Consider the following 17,155-nt stretch of genomic DNA (forward strand, 5'->3'; position numbering starts at 1 on the left):
GGGGGGGGCTCTGCCTTCCACTAGATTCTATTTAGGTGCCTCTAGCAATGCCCAACCCCCCAGCCTCAACCTGAGGGAAAGAAAAGCAGGATCTCTGTGATGTTGTCCAGAGTCCAGGGTAAGAGAGACGAGACCTGCCCAGCAGCTGACAGGAGCCTCTGAGTGCTCGCTCATCTCAGGGGCTGGCCTTTGAAGTGGATCTCAGTCCAGCCTGCCTCCTCCCTACCATACCTAGGTGACTTCTGCCTCCTCTCACCAGCTCAGCTTAATTGCCTGAAACCTGCAGCCCTGGAAATGGAATCCTAAGTAAGGCCTTTAGTGAGCCAAACTTTTCATCATAGCTCCTGTTTGTTGTCCTTCTCTGTCCCCCACCCACCCACCCATCCACTCATGCCTCATCTACCCAGTCCCCAGGGAAGCCTGTCTCACAAAGTCCAGACTGCTCTTAAAGTCCTGAGGACATCAACAGAAAACACCCACCCTTCCTGTCTGTCATTTCTAAACAAAGAAGGTCTGGCCTGGGCATTGTATTTCCACCCTCAGCCTGTCCAGGAGCTGGGACTCTGGGTGGTATTTGGTGAGTGAATTGTTGCTGGTTAGATTTCTTGCACATCCTCACAAGGTTTGCAGGCTTTGACTTGGGGAGTCAGAATCTTACAGAATTTCCTGTCTTGTTGCCATAACCAGCTGGATCCCAGTGGAGGTTGTTTGTATCCCAATAGCAGGGACCTTAAGAGTTTGTGTTGCCACAGCCATAGGAGAAAGTCTCTCATTTTTATCCCTCTGGCTGTCCAGTAGATCAGTTAAGTTCAGGTAACAAGAATCAAGCAATCTCAGGGAATGGGGCTAAGACTAGTCTCATTCAAAAATATCCTTAAGGGCTGGCAAGAATGTTCAGTTGGTAAAGTGTCTGTCGCACCAGCATGAGAGCCTGAGCTCGGATCCCCAGCGACTACACAAGAAGCCAGTGTGGTGACCTACATCTGTCACCTTAGTGCTGGGAGTGGAGGAGGAGACAGGCAGGGCCCTGGAGCTCATTGTCCAGCCAGACATGGTGAATGGATAAGCACCCGCCCACCCAGGTGAGAGCCCCTGCCTCAAAAAAAAAGTAAAGAGTGGGCTGGAGAGATGGCTCAGATGTTAAGAGCACTGGCTGCTCTTCCAGAAGTCCTGAGTTCAATTCCCAGCAACCACATGGTGGCTCACAACCATCTGTAATAGAATCTAAATGCCCCCTTCTAGAGTGTCTGAATCAGAGAGCAACATTGTATTCGTATACATAAAATAAATAAATCTTTTTTTAAAAAAAAAAAGAGTGGGGCTGGTGAGATGACTCAGCGGGGAAGAGCACTGACTGCTCTTCAGAAGGTCATGAGTTCAAATCCCAGTAACCACATGGTGGCTCACAACCACCCAAAATGAGATCTGATGCCCTCTTCTGGTGCATCTGAAAACAGCAAAAGTGTACTTACCTATAATAAATAAATAAAGCTTTTTTTTTAAAAAAAAAAGAATAACATTGTCCGCTGGCTGCACACACTCACATGTGTAAGAACACACACTCTCACGAATGCACTCAAAGGATCAAAGGATCAAAGGATCTCAGCTGAGATGAACACACTTTCCCCTGCATCAAGAAAGGGAGCAGACAATGAGAAAGCCCTGGATGCACAAAACAGAGTTCTGTTCTCATGGTGAGAAAAGCTACTGTAAGCACATCAAGAGGGGGATGCACTTAACTCTAGCTGGGGCAAACTCCTCATTTAATTCACTGCAGAGACTGTGGTTCCTAAACAGTGCTTCTAGCAGAGGCACACTTGGCAGAGGGGGTCTGGCTATCACCCACTGTTTCTCTCCTTATCCTTTCTTCAGTAACTGAACACCAAGTTTTAGTCTCACACACCTCTCAGCTGAAGACGATGTTTTCCCAGTCTTCTGTCCAGTTGGCAGAGGTCAAGCAACAGTGTTCTGACTTAAAAGATGTGTGCAGAAAATAATGGGTGCACATTCCAGGCAGAGCCTTTAGCGGAAGGGATCTTCTATCCTCTTCCTATGGCTGGCTGAAATACTGAGAAAATGGTGGGAGCGGCTGCAGTGATCTTAGATGCTAAAAGATCAGTCTAATAGGAGATGCCTAATATTGAACACCATAAGTAAGTGGGCCAAAAGTGAAACCATATCAGCTTTTATCCATTTCCCAGTTGAGGAACTGCTATCTACCTGAGAGGAAAAGTAGCTTTCTTTATTTTAAAGCCATAGCTATCGTGGCTGTTGTAATAGTAACCAAGCAAGGTTTTTAACCAACAAAGAACATACACAGGCAATTAGAAAAGCAACAAATCTGAGGACAAGAGATGCTTACAAAACAATCAAGTCTAAGTAGACCAAGAGATACCTGCAAAGAGAAGGGGTATGGGACAAAGCCCCCTGAGATGGGGAGTAGAATTTGGCTGAGGAGCAAGACAGGGCACAAACCGCATGAAACCAAGGGCTTAGGGTGAAAGACACAAGCTCCCCAAATAAACTCAAGCCCAAGGAGACTAAAAATGTATCCTGAATGAACGAGGGGGAAGCCCAAGTTGAGGCTTCTGCATTCGATGCTTTCCATTAAATCCCTACGCTTTCCACGATCATTGAAGAATTCTGGGTTTTAAGGTAATGTCCAAGCAAATGCAGCCATTTTGTCAAGGGTTCACACCTGGCGCCCAGCTCTCTGACTCTACGTGGTGTTTCATCACAGCCTCAAAGGGAAAGTCCGATAAATAAGGAATTTCCTGACTCTTTCAGAGGTCTGATATATACAAGACATCATGGTTGCCCATGAGACTTGGGTCCCCATTCAGAGACAGTCTGTGTTGAGAATTAATCTCACAAAGCTGTGTGGAACAGTGACACATAAGGTCAACATGCTTTGGAAGTGAGCAATTGGCATTGCTTGCAGAACTTCAAGTGACCACCAGAGGACGCCATTGCTTCCATTTTTCTCCTAGGGGCGGAAGACTGCCCCACATTCCTCCAACCTCTCTGCCAAAGCCTCCAGGTTTCTTTGTTAGCAGTGTTTCTTGTTTCTTCTCAGTCAGTCAGTCCACCCATTTCCAGGTGGCTAAGTGTGACCAGAAGGCAGAAGCCCAGAGGGTAAAACACTGGGTGCCGAACAGGGTGGAGTGCCCTCTAAGGTCAGACTTAACTGCCCCGTGAGAAAAAAGCATCCTTGAAAAGGTGAAGAAAGTAGGGAAGCTCGAGGCTTGACCTAAGTTCACCCTTATAAATTGCATCAGACTAGACTATAAACCAACTAACCTTGTTTGCGGGTCTTCCGTCCAGGGAAAAGAGTACACAGTTGTTCTAAGATATAACTGTTTTTGATTCTTGTTTGTGTCTGTTGTGGGAATCCTTGTTTTGAGACAGTGGCCCATGCTGCTCTCCAACTCTTGTCTCGGCTTCTTGAATGCTGAGATGGCAGGCAGGCTCCATCAAACCCAATAAAATGATACTATTTTGAAAACGACTCTGAACAGATCAGCCTGCCTCTACCTCCTGAGTACTAGGATTAAAGGTGTGTATCCGCAGGACTTGGCTCTGCCCCATTCTATTTACCTCCCGACCAGTTGCAAAAGCACCTCAAGGGAGAACCATCTTCCTGTGAGGTCCTTCCTGTTTGAACTGTTCTGGACTCAGAGGTGCCTACCTTTCCCTGAGTTCAGGATGCCTTGGAGAATGGGTATCACACTGAGTCTAGTGAGTTTGGCTTAGCTCTTCCACCAAGAAGCAGGTGAATTGTTTCGTCTCTCGGTTGTAGTAACAAAATGCCTTACACTGAATGGTGTAAAATGATGTTCGTTAACCTTATATTTTTTAAAGTTAAAAATCCAAGATCTCTTTGCCCTAGCAAGTGCTCCCCTAGGCCTTGTCCCAGGCCCTGCCCCAGGCTGTGTCATGAGATTGATAGACACAGGGTAGGAACCTATGGTGAGGCAGGACACAAGAGGGTGCAGGTGCTGGTGTGTGTGCATGCGTGTGCATACGTGCGTGCATGTGTGTGGTGTGAGTGTGTGTGGGTGTGTTTGTGTGGTATGAGTGTGTGTGTGTGTGTGTGTGGTGTGTGTGTCTGTGTGGTATGAGTGTGTGTGTATTGTGTGTGTGTGGTGTGAGTATGTGTGTGTATATGTGTGTGTGTGTGGTGTGAGTGTGTGTGTCTCTCAGGTGCTCCTTCATAACCCTCTCAGGAGCACACTCCATGAGACCAGTGTTCACTGTTTGGAGAGCATATCCCAGGACCTGCCACCTCTTACTAACCTAATAACCCGCCACCTCTCCCTGCCACTGCCGCTGCCACGCTGGACACCAGCCTTCCCACACATAGGAGAACATTTTTAACCACACCCACAAGGCAACAATCCAGTACAGAGGTTCCCTCACAAACATGACTTTAATCTCAGGTTGCTAGAGTTTGTCTCTGATCTCCACACACATGCCATGGTTTGTGTGCAACCTCTCTGTCTTTCTGTCTCTCTGTCTCTCTGTCTCTCTCTCTCTGTCTCTGTTTCTGTCATCTCTGTCTCTCTCTCCCATACTAAAAAGATTAAATTCTGTCAAGAGTTCTTTAGCTGAGATAGCAACTTTTATTTCTTTGTGTAAGTATGTAGCTTCCGTGTGTGTGTGTGTGTGTGTGTGTGTGTGTGTGTGTGTGTGTGTGTGCGCGTGTGTCTGTCTGTCTGTCTGTCTGTCTGTCTGTTCTCTGAGGCCAGATCCCCTGGAGCTGGAGTTTCAGGCAGTTAGGAGCTGCTGCCTGTGGGTGCTTGGGAACTGAACTCAGGTCCTCTGGAAGAAAGGCAAGCACTTTTAACCACTTCATCATCTATCCAGCCCAAAAGCTGACTGATCCTTTCCCTAGAAAAGTAAAAAGGAATTATATAATAGCAACGATCTTTGCCTTTTTACTTGCTCCATCCCTCATCTCCTCCCTTCCTCCCTTTGAAGAGCATTTATGGCAGACATGATGGTTCTTGCCTGTATCCAGCACTCTGGAAGTGGAGATGAGTATCGTTCACAGTCAGCTATAGAGCAAATTCAAAGACAACCTGGGTTTTATGCGATATGGCCTCAAAAAAAAAAAAAACGAAATGAAAACTAAACAAACAGGAAAACAAAAACTAAAACTAAAAACAACAAAACAAAGAGAGTTTTAGAAGACAGAAATAAACCTAGTCTGTGCGCTGACAGCCAAAGTTCTGACTTTGTCACTGGTGTGCAATTTCAGGAAAGTTGCTTGGGACTTCAGTTTCCCTACTTCTAATAGGATGCCTTAAGTCTCATGTTTAAGTCTGTCTGTCTGTCTGTCTGTCTGTCTGTCTGTCTGTCTCTCTCTCTCTCTCTCTCTCTCTCTCTCTGTGTGTGTGTGTGTGTGTGTGTGTGTAAGTGGGAATATGGCACACTTCCTGTTTACACCCTGCCTCTCAGCTTGCTCTATGATTCTATCCTCTCTCCAGCTTCCCATGGGGGAGGGGGGCTTGGATAAACACATGACCAGAATGCAAGATGTCGCCTGTCCTAAGGCCTTGCAGGACCTGGACACTGCTACAGGGTGGTCCTGAGGGTCTGCCCTTCTCTCCAACCCCAACAGTGGGTGGCCACTTCCCTTCCAAGCTGTCCAAACACCAACCCAGCCCAACCAGTCTCACCATCATCACTGGAAATGGCAGGCCTTGACTCAGTCACAATACTAGCTCATGGCTGGCATTTTCCACACCTGTCTTATGGACCAAGGCTGTGCCATTGAAAATAGAATCTGGGGAAATATCTACTGGTTAACACCGGCCTAAAATAAAATTGGTTTTTTTGGGGACAGCCCCACGGATTCTGTAGGTCCTGTCTAGTTCAAAGCAGATAGAGCTTTCTGCAGAGCCAAGCAGTGTCATGCCATTATCCCATTTCCCCGTGCCATGTCTAAGAACCCCTTCTGCCACCTTCTTAGATGGCCACCTGTCCTCTGATGATCGCTAACATTATTCTAGGGCAAGCAAAGCTCTCACAACCTTCTTGGCGTCATGGGAGACTCTCAGAGCAACAGACAGTGGCAGAGGGGAGGTATCGAATTGCCAGGGATAGCCAGAGCAGGGGGAAGGTCAAAGGCCCCTCCCCTAGACAAACATCCCCAATGTGTCTCCCAGGTGAGGGCCTCTGCTAAGTTGTTCAACAGATCATGTCCGGCCACCCAGTCAGAGGACAGGGACATTTCTGCAGACACAGGCCCAGCAGCTGTGGAGGGGGAGAAATGGTAGCTGGTCACCAGAGCACTATTGTATTAATAGCAAAATACTCTTGAGTTCCTAGTGCTTTATAAATCTTCTCCATGGCTATTCTTTGATGCTAAGCATGAACAAGATGAGGAACATCATGAAGCTGAGCTGTTATCTGCCCACCAAATTTCTCCAAAGCCTGATCCCCTGGGCCATGCAGAGGCACATGGGAAAGCAGGTGGGAACAGTTACCATCCCGATGCTGGGGAGGTTCACAGTGTCTTGGAATAGAGGGAGAGGAGCCTTGGAGCAGGCATGGGATAGGAAGGCAGGCTGGCCACTTTCTGAGTGAAGCTCTAGCTTCAGGCATGTGTGAGATCTGAAGCTCATCCCAAGCCTGTGCTATAGCCCCCACCTCAATCACATCACACCCTCACTCCCTCACTACTCCTTATAGATGGGATCCTCCTTGCAGGCTGCTCAGGGATCTCATCTCCTTATAGATGGGGTCCCCTGAAGGGTGCTCAGTGATCTCAGCACCCACCCCTTAGAAGTGGGGGTGCCCTGCAGCAGCACTAGGTATTACTTGGGACCTTGTTAGATGTGTAGACTTGTAATGCCCACCTAGGCTGGCTGAGGAGAAATCTACAGTCTGACAAGACCCAGGATTCTGAGACAGGCTTGCTGTAAGGGGCCAGGGGCCTATCTCTGTCCTCTTGAGGAACCAGAGTTTAGATGTCCCCTCAGATCCTTATTTGAAAGGTCATTGTTCATTCACCTATTTCGACAGATATAGATAGGATTCTTAGACGTTTTTGAAGGTTCTAGAAATTCTCAGGAATGGGCTCACAGGGTTGGTAGGAAAATGGGTTCCTGATTGGATAAGCTTGGCCTGCAGCTTCTACCCCCCTCTCCCTCCCTCCCCCCCCCTCACATTTCTGTTGTACCATCTGCCTTGTTATGAATAAGCAAGAAGTCATGGCAGGTGCAGCCCCTTAATCTTGGGGTCTTTGAGCTTTGCCTGCTGATGTAATAGGATACACACAAGAACATTTTTAGTAGAAACAGACCCTGAAATTTAGTATTCTGAGTCAGCCCCCCTCCCAAAAATAGCAAAAGGACAAGTCTCAATGTCAATATTTCTGAGCACCCAAGAAATCAGGGGAACATGTTCTCTGCCCCACCCCGGAATGTGAGAGTCAAGGGACCTGGCACAGTGCCTGGAGTTTTGTTTAGTTTCGTTTTGATGCTGAGAAAGATGTGTGTGTGTGTGGGGGGGGGGGTTCTGCTGACAGAAACATCACAGCACATCCTCTCTCAGTGAGGACTGAGGACTAGAACAAAGGTCTGAAGTAGGAATACAAAAAGGGAAAGGAAGACAGCACTGTGAAAATGTTGTGAAGACAGAGGGATGAGAGAAGGACCAGGTGAGTGCTGGTGTGGGGGCGGGGCATTTCTCAGGCAGCTGCGCAGCAGCCTTGATCCTCCTTGGTACTGGTAGGGGGTGCTTTCTGCCACCTACCTTAATCCTCTCTCCCAGGATTCAGCACAGTCATGCAGAAGAGCAGCGGGGCCTGTTAATCTGCATCTCTTGTCTCGGCTATTTTTTTTTTCTCTGACCAATGTGACCAAGTATCTAATAGAAGTAATCTAGGAGAGGAAGGGTTTACCTTGGCCCGTGGTTTGAGGGTATAGTCTGTCATCGTGGGAGGAGCACAAGACTTTCAGTCAGCCAGGAATCACAGGGATAAACCAGGACTCAGTTTGCTCTCTCCCCCTCTAGTCAGCCTTAACCCACAGAAAGGAAACTACACAGTTAAGGTGGATGTCTGTCCCTGCCCTGCCCCAGTTAACCTTCTCTGGAAACACCCTCACAGGACACCCACAGGTAAGCCTCACTAATGCTCTGACCAAGCATGGTCTAACACAGCAACCGAACCCCTGGGCAGAGAAAGGAGACTTGCTGCATTAGGTCTCTGTCATTCCAACCAAGAACCAGAGGCCAACTGGTTAAGTAAAATGATGTTTGCTTTAGTTTATGAGCCTAGAGCTTCAAGTCCAAAATCAGGGGGCCTAACTGGGTGCAGTTCAACACGAGAGGAGAGCATGGGCTGGTGGGAAAATCCATATACTGGGGTCAGGAGAGATGGGAAAATTGGGGCTCTACAATCCCTACATCCTCCATGATCTGAGGACCTCTCATTAGGCTTCAGCTCTTTTTTTTCTTCTCAAAGATTTATTTATTATTATATCTAAGTACACTGTATCTGTCTTCAGACACACTAGAAAAGGGTGTCAAATCTCATTATGGATGGTTGTGAGCCACCATGTGGTTGCTGGGATTTGAACTCAGGACCTTCGGAAGAACAGTCAGTGCTCTTACCTGTTGAGCCATCTCTCCAGTCCCAGGCTTCAGCTCTTAAAGGTCCAAAGCTTCTCCATAGTACCTCCCTGGGGAACAGCAATTATGTGTGGGCCCTGGAAGAAGGGGACAGTCCTCACAGCACACACACACACACACACACACACACATAAACACAAACAATACATACATGCATACAGACAGACAGACAGACAGACTTACTACCGTGAGTGACATTGGAGTTGCTATTTTCACAATTCCCAATGAACCCATAACTGTTTCAAAATATATATTTAAATTTTAAAGGAAAATAAGTCTAGGTAAAATGCAGAGGACAGCTTTTCTGAAGGCCTTCCGGTTATCCATCTCAGTTTCCCTCAGCAGTTGCTGTATTCTCAAGGACCTGTCCCCCTTTCTTCCTCCCCAGACATACAATGTACCCTGCAGAGCAGATTCCAGTTGAGTCCTGGTGCCTTAGACCACAACAGACTCTAGTTATATCCAGTCATTTAAAAAAAAAAGAATTAGTGTAGGCTTTCCTCAGTGTCCACTGAATGTTAATATTTTAGCAGATTCCTTTTATCAGATAGGGACTATTTACCAATCCAAAGCATTGTTCCGAACCACGTGACACTTGAGTGACAGACATGGGAAGCCCGGGCTTGAGTGTTCATTTCTTTTGTCAGTTTGGTTTGTGTGTGGGGGGTATGTGGGGGGGTGGGGTTGTTTCTTGGTTTATTTGTTTAAGACGGGGCCTCATTATGTAGACTTGGCTGGCCTAGAACTCCCTATATAGCCCAGGCTGGCCTCGAACTCACAGAAATCCACCTACCTCTGCCTCTCTTCGCTGAGAGATTAAAGGCATGCCACCCACACACAGCTTGAGTGTTTATTTCCTAAGAATACTCTTTCCTGGTGTTACAGTATATGGTCAACTCAGTAAATGAGACATACTACTCACTGTCATACTACTTTGACCTTCCCTAATAGACTTTTGCTGGTTGGCCAGGTATGTACAGTTGGGAAGCCAGCGAGGGGCCATCGTGAGCCTGATTGTCAGACCTAGGACCACCTTAGACTCAGTAGATCTGGCTTTGTTATCAATCTCTCTTACTATCTGAACACAGTTAGGGTAGGTGGAAGTGACCTGTCCCCTCAGCTCGGTGGGCCAGGGAGCTTTAACAGTCTGAGAGCTACTAGCAGGTCTTCCACATCACTATTCCAGTAAGAATTTGGGGTCTGTGGCTCGTCTGGGAAAGGGCATGACAGGGGAACCAGGAAAGGCTAAGGGCAGGCTAAGGGCTCATCAAGGAAGAGCTCTGGAGCCTAATCCGCGCAGGGCTCGCCTCTAGAGGGTCACCTGGAGCCCGCGGCAGCCAATCTGGGCACAGCCGTGTCTCCGCGGCCAATGGGCAGGCGGCGCGGCGCTCAGCACGGCTATAAGTGCGCGCGGCCCGGTGATAGCAAAAGCGGCGCGCTGCGGAGGAGGGATGCTTAGGGTAGCGGAGCCCCGAGAGGCACGGGTGGAGGCGGGTGGCTGCAGTCCCTGGGCAGCACCACCCACGCAGTCCAAGCGGCTCACCTCCTTCCTCATCCAGGACATCCTGCGGGACCGCACCGAGCGGCGCGGGGGACACGCGGGCAGCCCGCAGCACCAGCACCAGCCGGACCCTAGGAGGGACCCCGCTCCAGAGCCTGAGGAAGCAGGGGATCGCGGCGTGGCCCCGGAGGACCCGCCAAGTATCCAGCCCAGCCCCACGGAGACGCCGGCTGAACCCGAGTCAGGTAAGCGGAATAGACCAAGCAAGCATGCTGCACAGGAGAGGATCGGGGTGGGGGTGGGGGCATGGCCACAGGAAGGACCTCACCGTCCTCCGCACCCAGCCACCTTGAGCATGAACCCTGAGGGTAGCTAATAACTTTGCCATCGGCTTGACTCTTTTCCAGCGACTCCAGCCATTTACCACTGGCTACTAGAACTAACGGCAACCATTAATACCCATAAATCAAGCCCACTCCTAGGTTCCCTTCGTCTCCATTCCACGAGCCATAAAATCATGGATGTACCTTTAAGTCTTGAGAAACAGGATCGAGTCTGATTTTTTTTTCCTCCAGCCCCAACTACTTCTCATGCTGGTAACTAAGCGGCAGTTACAGAAAGAGGACTAGGGCAGAAGATGAACTGCTTACCATCCCAGGCCACCTGGCCCATCCGCACAAGCCTCAGGCACCCACTTAAATGTCCCCACCCTCCCTGTTGGCAGGTCACCCACCTCTCTTTGGGACCACATCCAGGATCCACTTTTCACTGACGCAAAACAACAAGGCAGAAAATTCAACTGCAAACCGCTAAGACCTGAGCGTAATTCACACTGATTATAGTAAACAAATACATATTATAAAAACCTACTCACTTCTAGTTCACACTGATTATTAGAAACGAATACATAGTATAAAGACCTACTCACTTCTTCGGGGTATTTCCCCAGTCGTGCGAACAAAGTGAAATGTATCCAGATGACAGTGGGTGTTTTGTTTACCAGCTGAAAACAGAAAAGTGGTGTGCATTCTGGGCTAACATGTAACTCTTTTCTTCTCCCCTCTGACTTCTCCAGATGCACATTTTAAGACTTATCTGTTGGACTGTGAACACAATCCAGGGGACTTATCAAGTGCCCCCCAGGTCACCAAGCAGCCACAGAAGCGCTCCCGGGCTGCCTTCTCTCACACTCAGGTGATTGAGTTGGAGAGGAAGTTCAGCCATCAGAAGTACCTCTCTGCCCCTGAAAGGGCTCACCTGGCCAAGAACCTCAAACTCACCGAAACCCAAGTCAAAATATGGTTCCAGAACAGACGCTATAAGACTAAGCGAAAGCAGCTGTCGGAAGACCTGGGAGTCTTGGAGAAGAACTCACCGTTGTCTTTGCCAACTCTGAAAGATGACGGCTTGCCCAGTGCCTCCTTGGTCTCTGTGTATACTAGCTACCCCTACTACCCCTACTTGTACTGTCTGGGCAGCTGGCATCCAACTTTCTGGTAACAACAGTTCCAATGATAACTGCATGTCAGAAACTGCCTTCTCCAGGGAGTCTCTGGGAAAAAGCTAAAGTGGCTCATGTCAAGGAGTCGGGAGCAAGAAATGTACAGATGCAAACTGTTGAGGGTTCCCAGGGAACAGTCCAGTTCTTCTCTGGTGGGCCAGTGAATGATCTGGGGCAGTGGCTATTTTAGTATGTAGTCACAGTTCCAAGTGTTCTGTAGCTCACTGCTGTCAGCTCCGTTTAGAGAGAGCCAGACCAGTTCAAATCCTGTTTCCAGAACTTAGAGTGTCTATGGATGCAATGGCTACATCATTCCTAAGAATTCTGTTTGCTGCATCTCCATCCTCTCCCATAATCGAGCATCATGGAAGGGCCAAGCAAGGGGAGGAATGGCCCCTTAGATGAGGATTTCCTCTTGAATTAAACTTGGGGTAAAAAGTCTCTTGTTGGCCTTGGACTCTGGCCAGAGTTTCTCTCTGCCCTTGTAAAAGTGAGGGTAAACGGAAGATTTGAAGAATGGGGGAAAAAAACATAGTGATTGAGGCAGGTTGGCATAGGCCGTGAAGGGGGTGGAAGGTGGAATTTTCAACTTCTTACCCTTTTCGCAGTGATGTGCCAGTCCAAGGATTTACAGGGCAGCCTGAGTGCGGCAGGATACACACACTGAGGGGGATAAAACAAGCTGTGTAAACAGTTTGCCTGCAGGGGTGGGCTTCAAAACAGACTTCCTGTCCAAGGCCTAGGCCTATGGGGTTTCAACGCTCCAGGTGAATGCTTCCATCATGACTTTTTATTACCAGTGAAGAAAAGGCCTCTCCCGCCCTTCCTGCCTTCGGGGGAGAACTTAGGCTCAGGAGGTCTGCAGCTTCCCTGGCCTGAAAATTCACACTTCATGATGACAGATGTGCTAGCATTTTTAAACAAAGGACCTTCCTTCCCTCCTTTTATTTCTTGTTCTTTCCTACAGGACTCCTCCATTCACGCTTTTCATCTGTGCCTGTCTTACTTAGTGTAAGATTTGCTCCCACCATCTCCAAAGTTTTAATTTTCCTGGTTTAACAATTAACTAGCTACTGACATGTTATGACATACTTTAAAAAAAAAATTAGCAACTCATCTCTTTCCTTTAAAAACACTCAGCGTTAAATCCCAAGCCCTATTTAAAGACATGAGAGCTGAAGATCACAGTTTCTTTCACAGGGCTTTCTGCTGGCTGAATGTTACAGTTCAAAGGTTGATGCCCACTGGGGTCATGGGGATCCCTGTAGGCAGAGGAGGTTTAGGGGCGTCTGTTTTTCATGCATAAGGAAGAACAGGACAAAAGGAAGGGCTGGCACTGCTGAGGGGTCTTGGAGAGATGGAGGGGTCTTGGGCAGGGCATGGCTGCCAGCCCAAGCCAACCAGCAACCAAGGAGCTGATAGCTTTCAGGAAGATGCTATAAGGAGAGGTAAACTGTCTTCAAAATACAACCTCGCCGTGGCTTCCATCCACAGACAAGTGCGTAAATGCTTTGGAGAACTGTGTTTAGGGACTACCCTAAAATGGTAGAAGTGAGAAAGAGGAATGGTAGTCCCTCTGTTTCCATCCTGAAATCTCAGGTAACCTGCTGAGTGGGAGTTAACGGAGGCAGAGCACACTTATAGCAACTGAGGCTTTCTTGGGGCCAGGAAATCCCTTTATCCCACCACTCAGTGCTATACAGTGAGAAATCTTTTAATTTCCTCCTTTTAAATGGGCCAACTTACTGTTGGTGGCAAAACTGCCAAAGGAAGTTGATAGAAAGTTGGCTGCTTGTACCCCGTTCTTTTACTGCCAGGGGCCCCATTGTTAAAGTCTTGTTCAGTGCCCCTTGTTGCTGACCACTGCGGTAGCATTAGACCACACCAAAGCTGGAGGAGTCCAGTTCACTTCTTTCTATCTGTCTTTTGACTCTGAGTTCCCGATCAGTACTTTCTCTCCTCTCACTAGGACTAGAATCCATCTCAGCATGCACTTCCACTAAGATTAAACTATCAGAGTGTGCAGTGTGTGGCAAAGTCAGAAAGGGAAAGGCTTGTGTTTAAAATTATTTTTTGGCGGGGTTGGGGAGGTCTGACTCCATTTTGCTTTCTTCATACTGGAACTAATCATTCACCCACACCTGAACTGGTAGAAACATGACCTGTTGTCTCCAGCATGCAAATGGGAAAGCGCTTTGGGTATCACCTGGGTGACATGTCTCTGTCCTGTTTCATCAGTTGGCTAGCAAACCCGGCTCTAACAGAAAAGTCCCGTCACTTGACGTTTAGTAAAGTACTCTAATCAAACTTTATTTTTCTATGGTTCTTTTTGCGACCTATGAGTGTCCTATAATAAAACCTCCATGTCTTTATTAGATACCTGCGTGTGTTCTTTAGATTCTTACAAATGGGTTTTCTTTTCAGCTTGCATTTTTTTTCCATGGTGGCCGTGTTCCCACAGGACACTTGGCTGGCTTGACATGCCACAGGCCACAAAATCAATCAAAGCGACCATTCGGCAAGTAGCCAAGAGGGTTTCTTTTGGCAATGGCCTCTCCTCCCATCCTGGTAAATCAAGGGGAGGGAAAAGTCATGTCTGCTTGTGCTAAACCTTTACCTGCAGCAGCTGGTGTTGCTGACCCTGTCGTCCCAGCACTCAGAAGGCGGAGGCAGGAGGATCAGAAGTTCAAAGCCATATTTTTTGGCTGCACAGTGAGTTGCAGACCAACCCGACAACATGAGACCCCGTCTCAAAAAGAAAAAATACCGCCCGCGTCTGTGTTGGAATATCCTGGGTGTACCTGAACACTTTCACATATTTAGTGACCCTGAGGGAACAAGATAATCACAGAAGTTTTCAAAATGTCCCATTTCTTATTCCTGGCTCCCTCACTCCTGAACGTGTCACCTGTGTCCCGAGTCCCATTAACTTCTTGTAAACAATGTCTCTGACATGGGATCACTAGTCTACAGCCCGCCCACCCTGAACGTGCCCAATCTCACCTGAAATGGGACCACAAGTGTTGAGGATAAGTTTTATGACTGCACTAATACACATAAACAGCACACCTCATCCCCCAGCATTTAAATAGTCCTAAAACCCCACAAAGCACCTCCTGGGCCCGATGGCCCTTGAGAGCTGGTGGTCTCCTCCCCTCCTTCAAGGAAATAAAAGCTTAAGGGGAAGGTGCCTACTTCAGGCAATCCATATCATAATTTCAAAGTGCACCCTAATCTTTTAAGTACATCGCACACACAGGCAGGGCTTCTTGTAGCAGGCACGAAGCACGAGGTTTAATTTGCACAAATCTCCAGCTACCCTCCTGTTCCCGGGGAAAGCCATTAGCTCTCCAACTACAAAGCCTCTTGTGGCAAATTAACAGATGTCCTCTTTTTAAAAAGTAAACCATTTAAAAGTAATCCAGGAAATTAAACAAAAGTCTCCTATCTTTAAAGAAAATCCCCCTCTGCCTTCTTTTGTCCTGTTTCCAACATTTTCTAATATCTCTGATAATCTTACAGTCTTTTCCCCAGCAGTTAGTTCCCTTGGCATGCCACATAGTCGTGCTATTTGAAATACACTGTCAACTTGCCTTTTGGTCTACTTCCTGTGGAAATTTCTCATCCACAGACTCCTGGGCATCCCTTAGAAGCCTTTTGTGGCCAGAAACCTATAGCCAAAAAAAATAAATAAATAAATTATTTTCCTCTTAACTATACACGTCAAATCGCTTTTTCCTGGGATTATACTAATACCATGTACAATGAAGCTAACCCAGGAGAAAAAGCACCCATAAAGAAATCACCTAGCTTGGGTGGCCTGGAAACAAGCCCTGTGATTGGAGAGTTGTTCGTGGAAACTCAGAGGGTCTTGGCAGATACACCAGGAAGAAAGCATGGCTGGCAGAGCTGAGGAGAGAAACTCCGAGTTGAAGCTCTAAAGCCATGGTGTCTACTTTTGTGAAGAGTGGGATGGGACATTTGACTTGACCTCGGCATCAGCTGCATCCTGAAGGTGGCAGGAACCTTGAACATTGCAATTTCTTTGTGAATAGAGCAAGGAACCACCAAGGGACACAGTGACCGATCACTGTCACATTGTCACATATGATCTGGCAGTCTGTCTCCTCAGCAGCTGGTCAGAAGTGCATCGGCTCCATCTGGGAAGACATTGTCATCTGCCATGGAATCCACTGTAAGTCATGGATCCTTTTGCTGGTCACTCAGGGCTGCCACCATCTCTGACACCCTTCACATTAGCAGGCTTGGTGTCAGGTGGGTCCTTTTGGGCCTGGAGTGATGGCCTCTACACTCAGACATGCAGACTCTGGTCCTCCCATGGCCATCAGCAACATGTCACCAAAGCATGTTTTTCAATGCCGAGAGTAATTTACTGCTCAAGAGAAAGGGCATGAAACGAGAGAGTCCTGGGACCCAAACAGCTCCTAGTTTAGCCATAGATTTGGCTCCTCTGCAGACTTTCCCAGACAAAGTAGCCCTTGAAAAGGCTGATGCAAAGTTTGCAAGGGAAAAGGGAAAAGCCCCCATTTCCATGGTGCCTCCCCTCCCCTGTGGAGAACCTCCAGATATATTCTTGACTTGTGTCCTGAGCTTGTGCTGGGCAAGAGATGAAGCTGAATGTGTAGAGTTTAAGACCCAGGCAATCAGTTTCTAGGATAGACTCCTTTATCTGGTTGGTCTCCACCTGTTTCTATTGAATTCAATAATGGGCAAGCCCTTTCTGGGGAAAAAGAGGAAAATGGATAAAGAGGAAAGATAATGGACTGAAGTCTCATCTTCTCATTGAACAACTATAAGATGTGCTATGGTTTGGATACGGTATACCCCACACAAGCTTGTGTGTGAGAAAGCTTAGTCCCTGGTTTTTCAGGTTTCAAGAGACCATGAAGGGATCCATTAAGAGGTGTGGTTTAGAGCCAGTAAGATGGCTGAGTAGGTCAAGGTACTTGCAACAAAGTCTAATGACCTGAGTCTACCCACATGGTAGAAAGAAAGAACTGACTCCTGAAAATTGTTTTCTGACCTCCGCACATGTATACATTTGTGCACAAGCACACACACACACACACACACACAACTAAATACATACACATAAATGTGACAGCTTTTTTTTAAAAGAGGTTGGGTCCAATAGAACTAATTAGGTCATAAGAGCTCAACCATCAAAAATTATTACTGTCTTGTAAATGAAGGTCAGGTCTCACGGGAGTGGATTAGTCCCCCGAGAATGGGTTTTCAAAAGGAGTGATCCTAGCCCCTCCCTTGTCTCTTGATTTCTGTTTCTCTATGGGACAACTTATATATGTTCCTGCCATGCAATGAATCCCTCAGAAGAAGCCAAGGCTGGGCTCACTCACTGTAACTTAACACTCACTGTAGTGTGAGCTCTGGGAAACAGGTCTCCGGGGTCTGCCTTTTTAGTGCCAGTATCCATAGCTACAAACCATGTCTGTAGCCTTCTTATGACTGTTAACAGTATCCATAGCTACAAA

General features: G+C 47.6%; 1 protein-coding gene across 1 annotated transcript; it reads left to right on the forward strand.

Moving 5' to 3' along the window:
* The first annotated feature begins 10,080 nt into the window (after positions 1-10,080).
* On the forward strand, positions 10,081-13,911 carry Nkx3-1 (NK3 homeobox 1). Its single transcript, XM_031361701.1, has 2 exons — positions 10,081-10,386; positions 11,217-13,911. Exons 1-2 carry the CDS (start codon positions 10,092-10,094, stop codon positions 11,639-11,641), a joined length of 720 nt encoding a protein of 239 aa, XP_031217561.1. The 5' UTR covers positions 10,081-10,091; the 3' UTR covers positions 11,642-13,911.
* Positions 13,912-17,155: the final 3,244 nt, after the last annotated feature.

Source organism: Mastomys coucha, unplaced genomic scaffold (genome assembly GCF_008632895.1).
Source record: "Mastomys coucha isolate ucsf_1 unplaced genomic scaffold, UCSF_Mcou_1 pScaffold9, whole genome shotgun sequence".
Taxonomy (NCBI): Eukaryota; Metazoa; Chordata; class Mammalia; order Rodentia; family Muridae; genus Mastomys; species Mastomys coucha.